At 36.6% G+C, this 14086-nt stretch overlaps 2 protein-coding genes across 3 annotated transcripts in view; one reads left to right on the top strand and one right to left on the bottom strand.

Moving 5' to 3' along the window:
• Nucleotides 1-1391, bottom strand: part of LOC124296416 (protein javelin) — a 28631-nt gene extending 27240 nt beyond the window's left edge. The window contains exon 1 of the mRNA XM_046746315.1: nucleotides 1303-1391. Within this exon, the coding sequence (XP_046602271.1) occupies nucleotides 1303-1367 (65 nt within the window). The 5' untranslated portion in view covers nucleotides 1368-1391. The remainder of the gene's footprint in view (nucleotides 1-1302) is intronic.
• The window catches only part of LOC107226404 (calcium uniporter protein, mitochondrial), a 73230-nt gene extending 59461 nt beyond the window's left edge, over nucleotides 1-13769 (top strand). For both annotated transcript variants that reach the window (XM_046746322.1, XM_015667208.2), the window contains 5 exons: nucleotides 8528-8698; nucleotides 8878-8996; nucleotides 9377-9523; nucleotides 9640-9843; nucleotides 10251-13769. In XM_046746322.1, coding sequence (XP_046602278.1) covers nucleotides 8528-8698; nucleotides 8878-8996; nucleotides 9377-9523; nucleotides 9640-9843; nucleotides 10251-10598 — 989 coding nt within the window. In that variant the 3' untranslated portion in view covers nucleotides 10599-13769. The remainder of the gene's footprint in view (nucleotides 1-8527; nucleotides 8699-8877; nucleotides 8997-9376; nucleotides 9524-9639; nucleotides 9844-10250) is intronic.
• The last annotated feature ends 317 nt before the right edge of the window (nucleotides 13770-14086 follow it).

Below are 14086 nucleotides of genomic sequence, written 5' to 3'. Positions count from 1 at the left end.
ACTCCTCGTCCAGATCTAATGTAACTCACGTACATGTAACCCATGGATATATAGACACGTCCTGATATTATTTGCTCCGTTCACTCGGCGGTGCGGGTGTTGGAAATAAAACGAGTGTAAATTTGACGCGTAGGGTATTCATTTTCGGCCACCTTTCAATAAATTATTGTGCAAATATTGTAAGCCGCCAACCGCGCCGCAAGCTCACAGATCGTGATGCGTAGGCTGAATTGAAGCCAGATTGTTTCTTTAGTGGTTAAAAATATCGCCTGCGTTTATTTAAATGCGTAATAGCGAGATAAGGAAATTAGTCATTTGGATCTTAAGACACTGGGGTAGACAGAGTTTTTCTATCTTCTCATTCTCACCGTTACGTATGTACAAGTATAACCGATAGACAAACACGGGGACCTCCTCTCCGCTCTTATTAACTCACCCTGGCTAATTGGAAGACAGCAAATATAACGCAAAACGTGTTAGCGAATCGGGCACAATTACACGGTATAAATGAATTCAAATGACTCGACGAGGGAATGCTAATTGCCAGGACGCACGGTTTCTTTTTCAATTTATATTCCTGCGCCCAAATGGCGCTGGTACTGTGCTTCAGATTTCATTGCAGAAATATCGAGTACATGCGTGAAAATTGCGTGATTTATTATTATACGTATATTAGGGTGGGTCCTAGTCTTGAAATTCTTCTTAATTTGACTGTGACGCCTCCGAAATTGATTTAAAATAAATGAAATAGAAATCTCCTCAAAATCACAGGTCTTTATCTCAACACTCTCACAAGACCTGTCAGGTTTACCATTTTGAATATACACATTTTTACTCAACTCGCAGTGTACCTACATGTATTTGACCGCGGTATTAACTAATTGAAAAAAATCTATAACTGTAAAAAATTAGTCAGTATTTATGCTATTGTTTGATAAAAAATATCAGCATCGTCAATGGGACATTTCATATCAATTGACCACTGATATCAAACTCACAGTAAATTCAAACTCTAATTGGATACATCTGACATAGAATTCTCTGTAATCGATACTGATATTTTTATCGAATGTTGTAATGTATATACGTACATACTAAAATTTAAGTAAAAACGTGCGTATTTTGAATGAAAAACTTCTCAGCTCTCTCGCGAAGTTTTAGGGTTGAGATACAGATCCGTCCTTCGGAGCAGAGTCAAAATTCAAAAAACAAAAAATCGAAAATAAAAACAATTCGATTATGTAAATACATGCAGTGACGTGCGGGTAATAAGACTTGTAGCAAAAGAACATAATTGACAACCTTTCGTCAGCTTGATCAGCAAATTCCATGGTCACTTGGCAGTAGACGATTTTTATTGAGAACATCGCGATCACGCATCTCCAGGCAACGTGCCGTTTCACCATTGACTGAAACTCATCGTCAGCTGGAACAGGATTCTCGGTCGCATTTTCCGACTCTCATTTAACGAGATACCATCCTCTGGTTCTCTCTTTTTCTATCCCGCGAGGGGCGACGTGAAATTACTGTCACAGATGCATTTTCTTCGTGAAGCCAAACGCACACGCCTAAACACGTGTGTAATTGACCCTACGTATGATTGTAATTATCCTCGTGTGCGTACTACGTGTTTTACACGCGTGTAGCACGCGTGTGATCACCGCTGCCTCGTGTTGTAGTAACACTCTGTGAATTCGTAGAATGTTGGAGCTCGAAACGGATATCCGGTGTGTTCCGGTGCTGCCCTGACAACCCCTACCATCGTTCCTGTCCTCCAACTTTCCCCTCCATCGATGTACGGTCTGTCGTATAACTGGCACTGATTACTATTGGCGAGAGAAGAGAACGCTGCAAATTGTTCCCCAACTTTCATGTAATATTACAAACAGCTCGGAGCTCGAGAATTACAAGGTGCGATATGATCGTATTAGCGTAATCTGCGGCCTATGCGGCGGTCGAAATATGACCGAGAAGTTAGTTAATCATTGTCTGAAGATAGAACAACGACGAAATTTTGGAAACATCTACGAATTCCGGTCACGGTACAATGGTCAGTTGTAATTATCGACATATTTGCTCCGCGATCTTCCATTTATCAGTTCGTATCGAATACTTCGGTTTTTACAGTATTTCGAAGAAATTGTGGAGCCAGGTGATAACGAAAACTTTATATACATTACAGCATTTTTCAAATCTTTGCTACTTCCGATTCACAGTTAATTGCTGTACCGCATACCATGTCGATGTTTAATTATCACTCCTTAGTAATTCACCTACTATACAATTTATTGTAGTTGTAGTATTTTATAAATTTATTATCGGGATTGCTGCTGATCTAATTGCATACGTTTCAGAAATCCTATTACTGTTGCGAATTTCCCTATCCCGAGAATTTTTTCAATTGTTATGTAAACTCTTTTTCCGACGTGATACGAAATTGATGTTGAGCTGTCTAATACTTCTCGCCAAGTAGGCGCTGCTGCCCCAAACGGTGACAAGGGAAATTTAATATTTCACATTATATACGCATATGTATAAATATTGTGTGTGTGCATATTCTTACCCATTTCATACATAAAGGGATATTTATATCCGCAGTCTGTATCGTGCAATGTGCTTGTCGATGAAAAAAATTTTAAACATAATAAATGTATACGACGTCTCGGAGTGACTGCAATAACCCGTTGATCAATACATCTGCGTAGTACTTATCACTTTCGTATGGATACAGTTGTATAAGGTACAAAGAAATATTAGGGACCATTCACGGATTACGTAAATCTCCATGGAAAAGGTATTCGAATGCTGCTTTACGTTAGAATTTTTTATTCTACTCGACACTCCGAACTTTGTATACCTACTATGTCAACAGTAATATTTATACAACTAATTACACTCTATTCTATCGGAAAGTTTCCAGGCGTTCAACTCCGGTCCACGAACTTATGACACGTACAGTCTGTAACAATAAGAGTATGGGGAAAACGTTCGAAAACCGCAGTTAAAGCTAATCCAGTTTAACATGTAGAATTAATGGAGTCACCTTTCGATCCCGATTGTAATTGTGAACTGTGGATTTTGGGTTCACTAAAACACCAGTTACTTAATGCTACATTAAAAAAATCAGATGTCTCCAGCATGAAAATTCTCCATCAAATTACCCCCAGAGATAGAATTTTTCTACCTCCGTAAGTGAAATTGTTATAGATTATACGCAACTCGATTTTAACGATTGAACTTTTTCGATATTAATTCACAGTTCTTGATGAAATTATCAATGAAGAAATTATACAGTTTAAATCAAATTTAACTGTTTTATCTAGCAAACCCTTTTTTTTTGTTGCTTTTTGTTTGAGAGTGTCAACCGACTTCATCTACCATTGTTTGCCGTTCGTCGAAAGTTCTCGTTAATATATTTAAAGCCCTTGTACCCGCGGCATTTCATTTCTGTTGTATCCACATTGTCAACGTATCCTAAATCCGATTAGGCAGCGACTTGGTGCGGAGAGTAGCTATATGATAATAACAGTGGTTTTTGCACGGCAATCTGTTACATTATGGATTCGTAAATTGGCGCAAGATAAAAACGAATTCCAACAGTTAATGAAATCCGCCTAGCATATTATAACTTATCCCTCCGGCTTTTTAAGACGGTCGATAACTTCGTAGCAGCTGCAAATGTTGTAAATATACGCCGCGAATTTGAAATTGGCGCGCTATGATATCGCCAAGTTCGAATGCAAACTGGCACCTGCTTTGCCGAGCGAGAGGTTTTGCTCAGTTGATATATTACCGATTGCCACATTGAATATGCTCAGCGTTGAAGCACCGGAACGTTTTATTGGCCTACATGTCGAACAAATTCAATTGTGAAATTAACCTGAAAATAGTCCATCCCCGTGTTTAGTTGGTTAATGGTGCCGGACAAGCGATCGAAACATCATTGTTGCGTGTGCTTATGTAGGTACGACATCAGCGCAAACTGCTTTACTTGTATACCAATAATTGCTTGATTAATCTCTTTACACACGCTCAAACCGCAATTGCACGTGTAATTACGCTCGCGTGTTACTATGTTATAACAATATTGATTCAGGTGAAATAACACGTCCCAGACCCACCCTGTGTAAATACATCGGGCAATCGGGCAGCGTCATAAATTATATGTGAGGGATTGGTTAGTATAATTGCGCAGGTGTTCAATGATCCTGTAACACCAATGAAATTGCTCATTTTATTTTGATTGAACGTCGATAATTGATCTCGAGGAAAAGGGCTTCGCAAAATTAAACACAAAATCTGTATGAAATTGGAGAAAATTTCAACACTTTGATCTATTTATGAACGTGTTGTGACTGTTACGGTACATGGGGACTCATATAAACTTTAACAATGTAGATTGCTTGAAAACAAGTCTAATTCCTGTACAATTATCTGGCAAACAAGTAGGAGCGATGTATTATCGCCGGTTTGTATCAGAGAAACATCATACGCCACACAGAAATCCAAGTGCAGGCGGTTAAATCAAGTAATGCAACTAGACCATGACCACTAATAAGCACTTGGATGTCCGTTATAGTAATTTAGCAATTAGCAGTTTACGATTACCTGACAAGTAGGCCGCTGTCGTGATATGTATAAAATATTAAAAACATATTTCTTTCTACTGTCTTTTACTCATCCGAATCCAGGGCTCGATTTTTTGAGTAACGAGAAATCGTCGCTCAAACAGATCTCCAGCTTACCGACGATTCTTGTGACGGAGTCTCTCCTGTACCCACAACGCATCTCGGTCGACGTTTATATGTCCTAAGCTGTGAGGTTCGCTCTGCACGCCTCCCATGGTCAGACGCCTGGCATCAGCAGCTTTATGAAACATAGTACAAAAGGGCATATAAGTTGGCCGGAGTAAAAATTTGGAAATCAGCTGTGGACGACTACCACAAGATCCTTCAAAACAGGCGGAACATAACTTTAGAATTTGATTGCAAAAATTTACAAATTGTAAATTATTTCTAGCGATTCGTAAGCGCGCCTACATTTATTACGTTCGTTCACAACCTGTCGTGAGGTCCGCTTTTGTACCGACAGATGTCACCGTGACGTCGCTTCTCTCGGGAGGAAAATTAAACGACTCGAAAAGAACTAGGATTCGATGTGGCACGAGTGATATATGCTACGTGCATGTGACGATTCGTTCTTTTGCGAACTTTTTCTCGAAAGGGTCGGCCTTTGGCTTTGACCCAATTGTTTAAAACCAAATATAGTTAGTGATTATGATGATATAGGTGTGACTCAACCGGGTAATTGGTCAATTCTAGTGTTACCAATATTTGATGGCTTTTCAAAATTATCAGTTTTGAGGACATCGTGTTCTCTCGACTACCGATATTGGAGCGCGCTCGTTTAATCAATTATTAATTGATTGTAATCATGAATAGTTAGTGATCGTAAATTCCACTTGTGTGTATGCCACAATACTAATTGGAACACAATGCCCCTCGACCACTAAACAGTTTGATTAGCGACTGTGAGAACAGGTTAAAATTACAATTCCACTAAAACGCTTATATAATTTGAAACAGTGGATTAATTCATTGATTTTGCAGTTTGCATTGTGACATTACGGAAATTTGAGGTTCTGCTTCGGCTCGTATCGTTGACACCGGAATTGATTGTGATACTATAATTATACTTTGTATAAAAGGTAGGATACCTAATTGACACGGTAAACTATGAAAGGTGAACGCTTTTCTGAACTTTGTATCAAGTAAATATTTACTGAATAATAGGAAGTAGGAGCAAGTTTTTTGATTCCAAAGAAAAGACTGAACACCAAAGTGCCAATTTGAAATTGGAACCATATCCGATGGTCTCCGGAGACAACCTCGATACATTTATTATTAACTAATTTCAACTCTTGATGGATGATTGAGGAAAACTTTAGTTGTTAATTCAAAACTAAGCTATAAAGCTAAAGACTAAACATCACGAAATATTTTCAATAATCAGAAGAGAGCTTCATAGATTTTTATGAGTATTGGTTATGAATTTAAATTTAAATGATGAGAATCTCACAATTATTGAAACCACAGGGAGATGGAATGAACGTGAGTGTTACACAGTTTAATTCGCCCACATCCGAATGTAACGAATCAAGAAATATTCAATTAAACTTTTCGTACCAACTCAGCTTGTACTACTGAATAATACATTTGAAACCAATTCCATTTCAGCGTATATTGCAAGTGAAATTCAATTGAAAAAATTCTAACTTCTTTTTCACGGTCAACAGCTTTCACAGTTTGACCGATCGCGTGATCACGATTATTTTTATTATGCTCCTAAACCAGCGAGATAAAAGTAAAAAAATCGTAGTGCAGTTACACTCACAGAAACTGAGAAAGGGGAGGATTGAAAGAAAATAAAAATCTTGCCGAACGATCTACCTCAATGATCAGGACCGCATCGCGCGATACACCCCATAAAAAATACACTACGATTATTGGTATCGGTAAACAGGACCGGCACTTTTTCCCGGTTTTCACTTTGCAGCGGTAGAGGAAAAAACAATCTTTTTTTTCAATCACACGCACCTATTACCAGTGAAAAGTTATTGTTTCAGCAAGATCTCGGCGAAGACTGGCGTCCGAAAGCTCCTCGATGTTTCCGCTCGAGAAGATTTTGCCACTTCCACATTCTTTCAGCAAGTCAACTGCTGCGTATGATTGTTGGATATATGTTGGTGTTTCATTAGGACCATTATCTATAACTAGGCGACCAAATCGACTAGTCATCATCACAATACCCAATTACACTTTATACACACCCACTTGGCGCCCTCTTTCCCTGCCCGGCTGTGCAGTCTTTATCTATATGTGTACCTACCCGGCGAAGGAAACGATTGTGAAAAATTTTCTGTACATCCGGGAAAGTGCGTTTCACGAGTTTACGTCTAAACGCTTGCGTGTTTTTAGTCATACTAGAAATTAGTTACCGCGGTACGTCGCTAATCGATTCGCCCGTAGTCAGTATCACACTTATTATGCAATAATTAACCACCTGGCTGGAGGTCCTTGCGATAAAATAAAATCAATAGAATGTCACACCTCACATTACTAAGTCTCCAAGATTGATACAAGTTCGGTTCAGTTTCCAAGTTTTGGCGAAGTTGAACAATAAAATTGATATCGGACCTGGCATGATACGTATGATGATTAGACGGTTGAATTAATCATCAGGATGATTATAGAGTTCCGATGTTATTTTCATAAAATATTGCAACGTGCCGAGAACTATTGTTTACGTATAATATTTTAACCGGAAATCGTCTTCACATTTTTGTCTATCACTATGTCTCCACCAAATTTTTTTTAGTAACAAGGCAAGTTATTGTACCGTTTTACTATATTCGAAAGACGTGCAAAACATTTAGAGATCCATGAACTTCAATAACGAGTAGAGAAAGGCTTCGAAAAAATTATCAAACTTTTCTAATGTTTGCATGGTTGCGATATTTTGTAAGCAAATACGATCAAACAACTTGCAAGGTTTCACAGCATGTCTAAAAATTTTAAATTGTTATAAAATTAAAACCCTCAACTGTACAACTAACCTGCATTGCAATAGTTGCATTTCAATACGTTTGCCCTCCGTCCGGAACTGCAGCTACTTTACGATACGTACATACTTGCGACATTCTTTCCTGTGAGGCAATGTCAATTCTCGATCATGTAAGGTGTACCAGGAGTGAATGTACGTCCACCCACGTGCGCACACTGCAGGTATCAGCATAAAGATTTAATAAGTCTTTAGACAATTGCTTTTGCCACAAGCCTAGGCAGCAGTTAGTTCGCGTTCGGTTCCGTCCTGCTTAACGCGATTCCTAGTGTAGTCGCTACAGTTGGAAGTTCTGCCTCTTCGCCCAGTGATCGCCGAGGTTTCTCCACACTCTAATACCTTCGGTATATCTAACCGCTCTGTGGTAAACCAGGTTAACTTACCAGCCAATTATGAATTTATCACGCCAACAAACGACGCCCGTCGTATCATGTGTATGCAACTTAATTAATTATACACCAGTATGGATACGTGTCCGATGGATCCTAATTTACAGTTTTTTAATACGTAAAATACTTTTATCTATTTCTTCGATTCACGATTTTTCGTATCGCGTAGCACGCATGACCCGGCAAAATTTCTAAAATTAAATTGCAATCAGGTTTTATCCATCTCAATGCAACTCTGCGGAGTAAATTTAAAAAACTTTTACTCACTTCGTCAGATTGAAACCTGGAAGTTTGGTGATTTTTTTAGTTCGTCAGAATGGAATTATTACTGCGGTTTTGATTCAAAGACCCAATTGACGATATTCGTGAACATTGAGCCAACTAGGAGGTTTTTCAGATTAAATTTAACAAGGAATTTATAAAAACTAATCGTAAAATTATGATTTTTACATATGAAATGAAACATTGTAAGCTATTTTGATAACGTACCAACCCGAATCATATCTTAATTGTTGCAGATGTTTCCGTTGTTTACCACAGAGGATTACCACGAGTCACTGTTCCCCTACCGTCTAGACGTGAGAAATGCATGTTCACCCTGAAGCCGATCACACATACAGTAGGAGATTTTTTGGATATGCTTAAGCAGGAGGATAAGGGAATTGACCGAGCCTTGATCACAACGATAGGTAACGCTCGCCAATCGGTGCAACAAATTATTCATTCACCCCATCAATCAATCCTTCATTGTCAGCTACGTACAAGGCCCTGTGGCTATGTAGGAAACAGGAAAACGCAGACAAGAGCAAAGTGCAAAAGGCATCATTTGAACGCGGGCCAAGAAAAACAATTGTCATTCTTATTTCAGATGGAATTAGAATAGCTTCGGCAAACTCGATAGAATCTTTAATGGAAGATGATTTCAAGCTCATCGTCAACGACAACATCTACACGGTCAGCGCACCTCAGCATGAGAGACTCACGATGGTAGGTATATCGACAATTAACTCATCACCTCGAAAATCATTCTGTGTTTAACGATATCACACCCTGCAAAAGGGCAATTACATTTAGTAGAAGTAGAAATACCACACAGTGGCAATGCCTAGTAATGCTCAAATAATCTTTAATTCTTTGAGTTTGCTGTTTGACCGTTTAGCGTAAAAAATCTACAAATTCCTCTTTGTTGCTGGGAAGTTTCTCATCGGCAAAATCCAGAACGACGAAACGAGACTAAAGACGAAAAACCACGTAATAGATAGATTATATGCGATACTTTTGATGCATTCGTTATTTCGGTCAAAACGTGTCTTATGCGTAGTAAAAGACAGCCAAATATCTAGTTTCGTCTTCGATTCTGATTGCAGGAGGAAGCCCAACGAATATCGGACGTCAGAGTATTGGTCGGACAACTTTACGAGGCTCTTCACGTCGACGAGCATCAGCTACAAGAGGAGAAACAGATCCTCACTCAGCTCGAAGACATCAAGATGCAGTTGCAGCCGTTGGAGGATGTTAGTTGTCATTAAAAACAAAATCGCCAATTTACATATTAGACATGTTCTTTTTTTCTTCCTCTTCCACCAATATTCCGAACTCAGATTGATATCGATTTTCCAATAATTCATAGAAACGACTAGAACTTGAAGTCACCGCATCTAGACGCACGAATCTCCTAACGTGGGCTGGTCTCGGTTTGATGTCAGTTCAATTCGGTATCCTTGCCAGGTTAACCTGGTGGGAGTATTCCTGGGATATCATGGAGCCTGTTACTTATTTTGTAACTTACGGCACAGCAATGGCTTGTTACGCTTACTACGTACTCACTAAGCAGGTAAGCTGCCGAGGTCCTCGAGCCAGGCATTTCAAAATGTCTGGTTTCGTTTCATCGGTACTTTCAAGTTCTCTCCAAGAAATTTCCCGAAATCGAAAGAGAAGTCTGATTTACCATTGAGAGACCTGTGATCCTGAACATTTGCGTCAGCATGCAACCGACGCTAAAAGATGAACATTATTTATTACCACAATACATCTATTTTTCACGAAGTCCCTTCGTTCGTGATCTAAAGCAAAAATGTGGTCAAATTAATCAATATTCGACTTTATTTATATTAGTTCCAAACAAATAAAAATATCTTTGAATTTTATGGCAATGCAAAAATTTGATGGAATTGAAGATATTCCTGTGAATTCAAATAGACTTTTCTACGATTGTGAGCAGAAGCGTAATTTTTTTCACAGGAATATCTGCTACCCGACGTACGTGATCGGCAGCACTTGTTGATCCTGCACAAAAAAGCACGCAAGCTTGGCTTGGATTTAAACCAGTACAATGTCCTGAAAGAGCAGTCAAGCGAACTGGAGACGAAGCTGCAACGTCTACGAGATCCGATGAAGGTACGGAAAAGCTTCGTCGACATAAAGAGAGAAGAAAGAGAAAAGTACTCGAGCAGTAGCTCCAGATCGCCAAGCAGTTCGCCTAGTCCTAGTCCCGAAAGAGAAGAGACGAAGAAAAAAGAAAGTACTGAAACACCGAAAAAAATCTCCGACGTAGTTCGCGAATTTAGCGCGAAAAAACCGACGAGATAAGTCGCGTATGAAGTGAAACGATCCAATGATCCACGTGACGGTACAGCGCTATTTCCTAAAGTCAAGCGTTATTAGGGTATAGCGTGAGTAAAAAACTGTCACGCGGATTTGTTTTTCCGTAATTTAATATCGTGGAATTGATCAATTTGTGAAAGGATTTGGTCGCGTTTAGGTATATCAGTTTCAGGCAATTGCCAATGTCGTTCGGTGCCATATACTGTAACTTTACTACGAATAAATTTTGCATATGGAGCTAAGATTCATGTAGATATATAATACATATTATTGTGACGAAATGAAACGCGACAACCGATAATATAACAAGGAAATATAAGAATTAATCAATTGTTCGAGGTTTATCTATGGAATTGTGTCATTTCTATTTAACAATTGAACATAACTGATTTTTATCTGCTTTCCACGATTTAAATTTGTTTAAACGTAGAATGTACTAATACTAAAGAGTAGGTAAACGAATTATTACGAAATGCAGGTTTTCTTGTAGGTAATTGAGTGAGAAAAAAGAAAAGAATTGAATTAAAATACGAAAAAACATTTGAATTGAAAACTTAGAATTATTTATGAAGAATTAAAGCCATACGTATGATAAATAAAATTACTATACCTTGTGCAAATTTCTTCGATAATTACTTAATGTATATTATTGAAAAAATTATGGTAATAATTTTGTTCAAATTAGAAAAAATTTAATTGTGAATAAATCTAAGATGGTAAATTCTTCGGAAGAAAGCCTTCTACCGTATTGTAATACGACTATATTATATGTAAACGCTCAACTGTGTAAAATGCACATATTAGCTGCAAGATTATATTTATAAATAACAATATTGTTAATAATAATATTTCAAAAGAATTGTCTTAAGTTATAGACATGTTTTAGCAAACGTCATGATAATGTTTGAATATATTCATTGTGTGATCAATAACAATTTTTTTTCTTGTTTTAAAAACGGTTGCAAATTTTCTACGAAGTAAAAACAATCACATGATACTTCATACTAATAATTTTTCTCGCTTAACAAGTGAAAATGTAGTATTTCCATATCATCCATTGAAGAGCACAAATCTCCTTTAGATCGATGCCACAATAGCTTTGTCGTTTTCTGCTTAAATCTCATAGAAAACAAAAGCTAAATAGGTTGAATCTACCCGATATGTTTTCTCAAGATTTAGGTATTATAATGTATGTACATCGATAGCATAACTCAACCGTGGGAACAGTTATTACGAGCTTCTGCGTCAGTGAATTTTCACAGCCTCTCAGACACGTTTATGAAATCCCATAAAAAAATTTACTCCGTTAAGCTCTGAAAAACTTCCAGTTGAAAATCTTTTAATTTTAATGCAATTTTTGTGAAGAATAAATACAAATTTTTCTTATGCAAATTTAAAACAAACTGATGAAGGACTGTTTTTAAATCCTCGGAAAATAAAAAAATAAAAAACTCAGAAAAGTGTCAGACTTTTCTTTTTGTATTTTTGAAGGTTTATTGTTTATCTGAGATGTTCTATATTTTACAAATACCCAAATATATGTGTACGTATAGATGCATTGCCGATTTGCACGTTTACTTATGACATCCATATATCGAATTATACATACTTACAGCACGTGTAACTATACATATAGATGTTTGAGCGACAACTTTTCATCGTTATATACAAGTATAACCTTTACTTATACATAGATCAACCACTACGGGATCTGACAATTGAAAGTAGTTTTATAAAAAAGAAAAAAGGTCGAAAAAATATCTCGCTTTAAAACTGGATTATATTTTAAATCCGTCCACAAGACTTCGATTCACGCGTGCACCTTTATCTACTTTCTATTCTAGAGCTAACCGAAATTATTAAAATATATAATGTTATACGTTTACAAGACTAGTCGATAGTAAAATGGTAACATATAGAAAATTTCGTACATGGCAGTAGCAGCACATTTTATGATGAAAATCTTTTTTAGAATATAAATTTATAAATGAATTAATCATCCACTTAAGATTGTTGAGAAATTTCTCTAATCTCATAATATTAACAAGTTAATGAAATAGAGAGTATTGGATTACTCAATCTCTTTTAGCTAATTGCCACAAAACATTAGAAACTTATGCTTGGTAAATATTTAAAATTAGACTCAATTTTCTTAGGTGAATTAAACGAATATATTATATACGACAAAGTTAAATTAAAGTGCCACGAGGTGTGTGCCAATCTCTATCATGATTCACAATCGTTTCTTATATTATATGCGCGGTTAACACAGGCTTGGCTGTACTTTACGTACTTTAGATGATGAATGCAGCCAGGAAATAGTAATCTGTAGGATATGAAAAGTCCAGCTTCCATTACTTTATTTTTTTTTGTCACGTATTGTGTTTTTCAGAGAAAAAAAAACTTCCCGAAAATTAGTAGTAGTATTATTAATAATAATAATAATAATAATAATAATTACATTAATGACAAGATTAACAATAATACAATCATACATTATAATGAAATTTTCCTAAAAATTTGTATATAATACTAAATTATATTCAGTAAAATTATCTCTCGTGCTTTTCCTTGAGCTTACTAACCAGTAACCGAATGCCTAACGTGTGAAAATGAGTTTCTTAATTATGAAATCATTATATGATAAATCATAGAATGTCTTAAGAAAATAAAACAAAATAGATGATTGTATATACCTATACATATATATATTATATATTGTATACTTCAAAATCTTTAAACGTTTCCTAGACATACGTCGTATCGATTGCGATCTCTGGAATTTATGCACTGCAGTTACTCTTGTAGCATTAGATCTTACACTTCCTCACTTGAATACGTTATACGAGTACATTCAAAAGTATTGTTTTTTTTCTCGGCACGATTGCATTCGTATATAACGGTAATTAGCTGATATCTGATCTGCCGAGTTCCGCATTTTACGAAGTCATTTTCAAGATTAATTACTCTATGAATAGAAAATTCATCATTTAGATTCAATTTTGTGCAAAAACAAAGCTTCAGGAAAGTCTGCAGTTTTTGTTTTCAATTTCTCAAACGTGTCATTCAAGTTCTGCAATCGTATCAAGGAAAAAAATTACGTCAATCCAGTGTATGTACATAATTTCTGAAAATACAAGCATATTTATTCAATTATCTGTGATTAAACCAAGACTATTTTTCCATCTACGGAAATCCATCCACCCTTTTTAGGAATTTCTGTGGTTGTTTTTTCCGTTAATCTAGATTTTATTTTCTTAATTTTTCTATTTTTATCAAAATCCTTAAGCACCATCTGTAGTTTGAAAAAGGTTGAACAAATATCATTTTAAGAGACTGCCTTTTGTATTCCAGTTATATACCTATAATGCCACCTCGCTAATGTCTCGTGTGTTAATTTTTCTCTTTGTGAAATTACGACCTCCATTTGACTTATATATTTCGCATAAATCGTTCACATTGTTGCAAGTCAT

This window comes from Neodiprion lecontei, chromosome 1, assembly GCF_021901455.1.
Source record: "Neodiprion lecontei isolate iyNeoLeco1 chromosome 1, iyNeoLeco1.1, whole genome shotgun sequence".
In the NCBI taxonomy this organism is placed as follows: Eukaryota; Metazoa; Arthropoda; class Insecta; order Hymenoptera; family Diprionidae; genus Neodiprion; species Neodiprion lecontei.
Note: the sequence above shows the minus strand (reverse complement) of the source record. Positions and strands in the feature narration are given on the sequence as shown.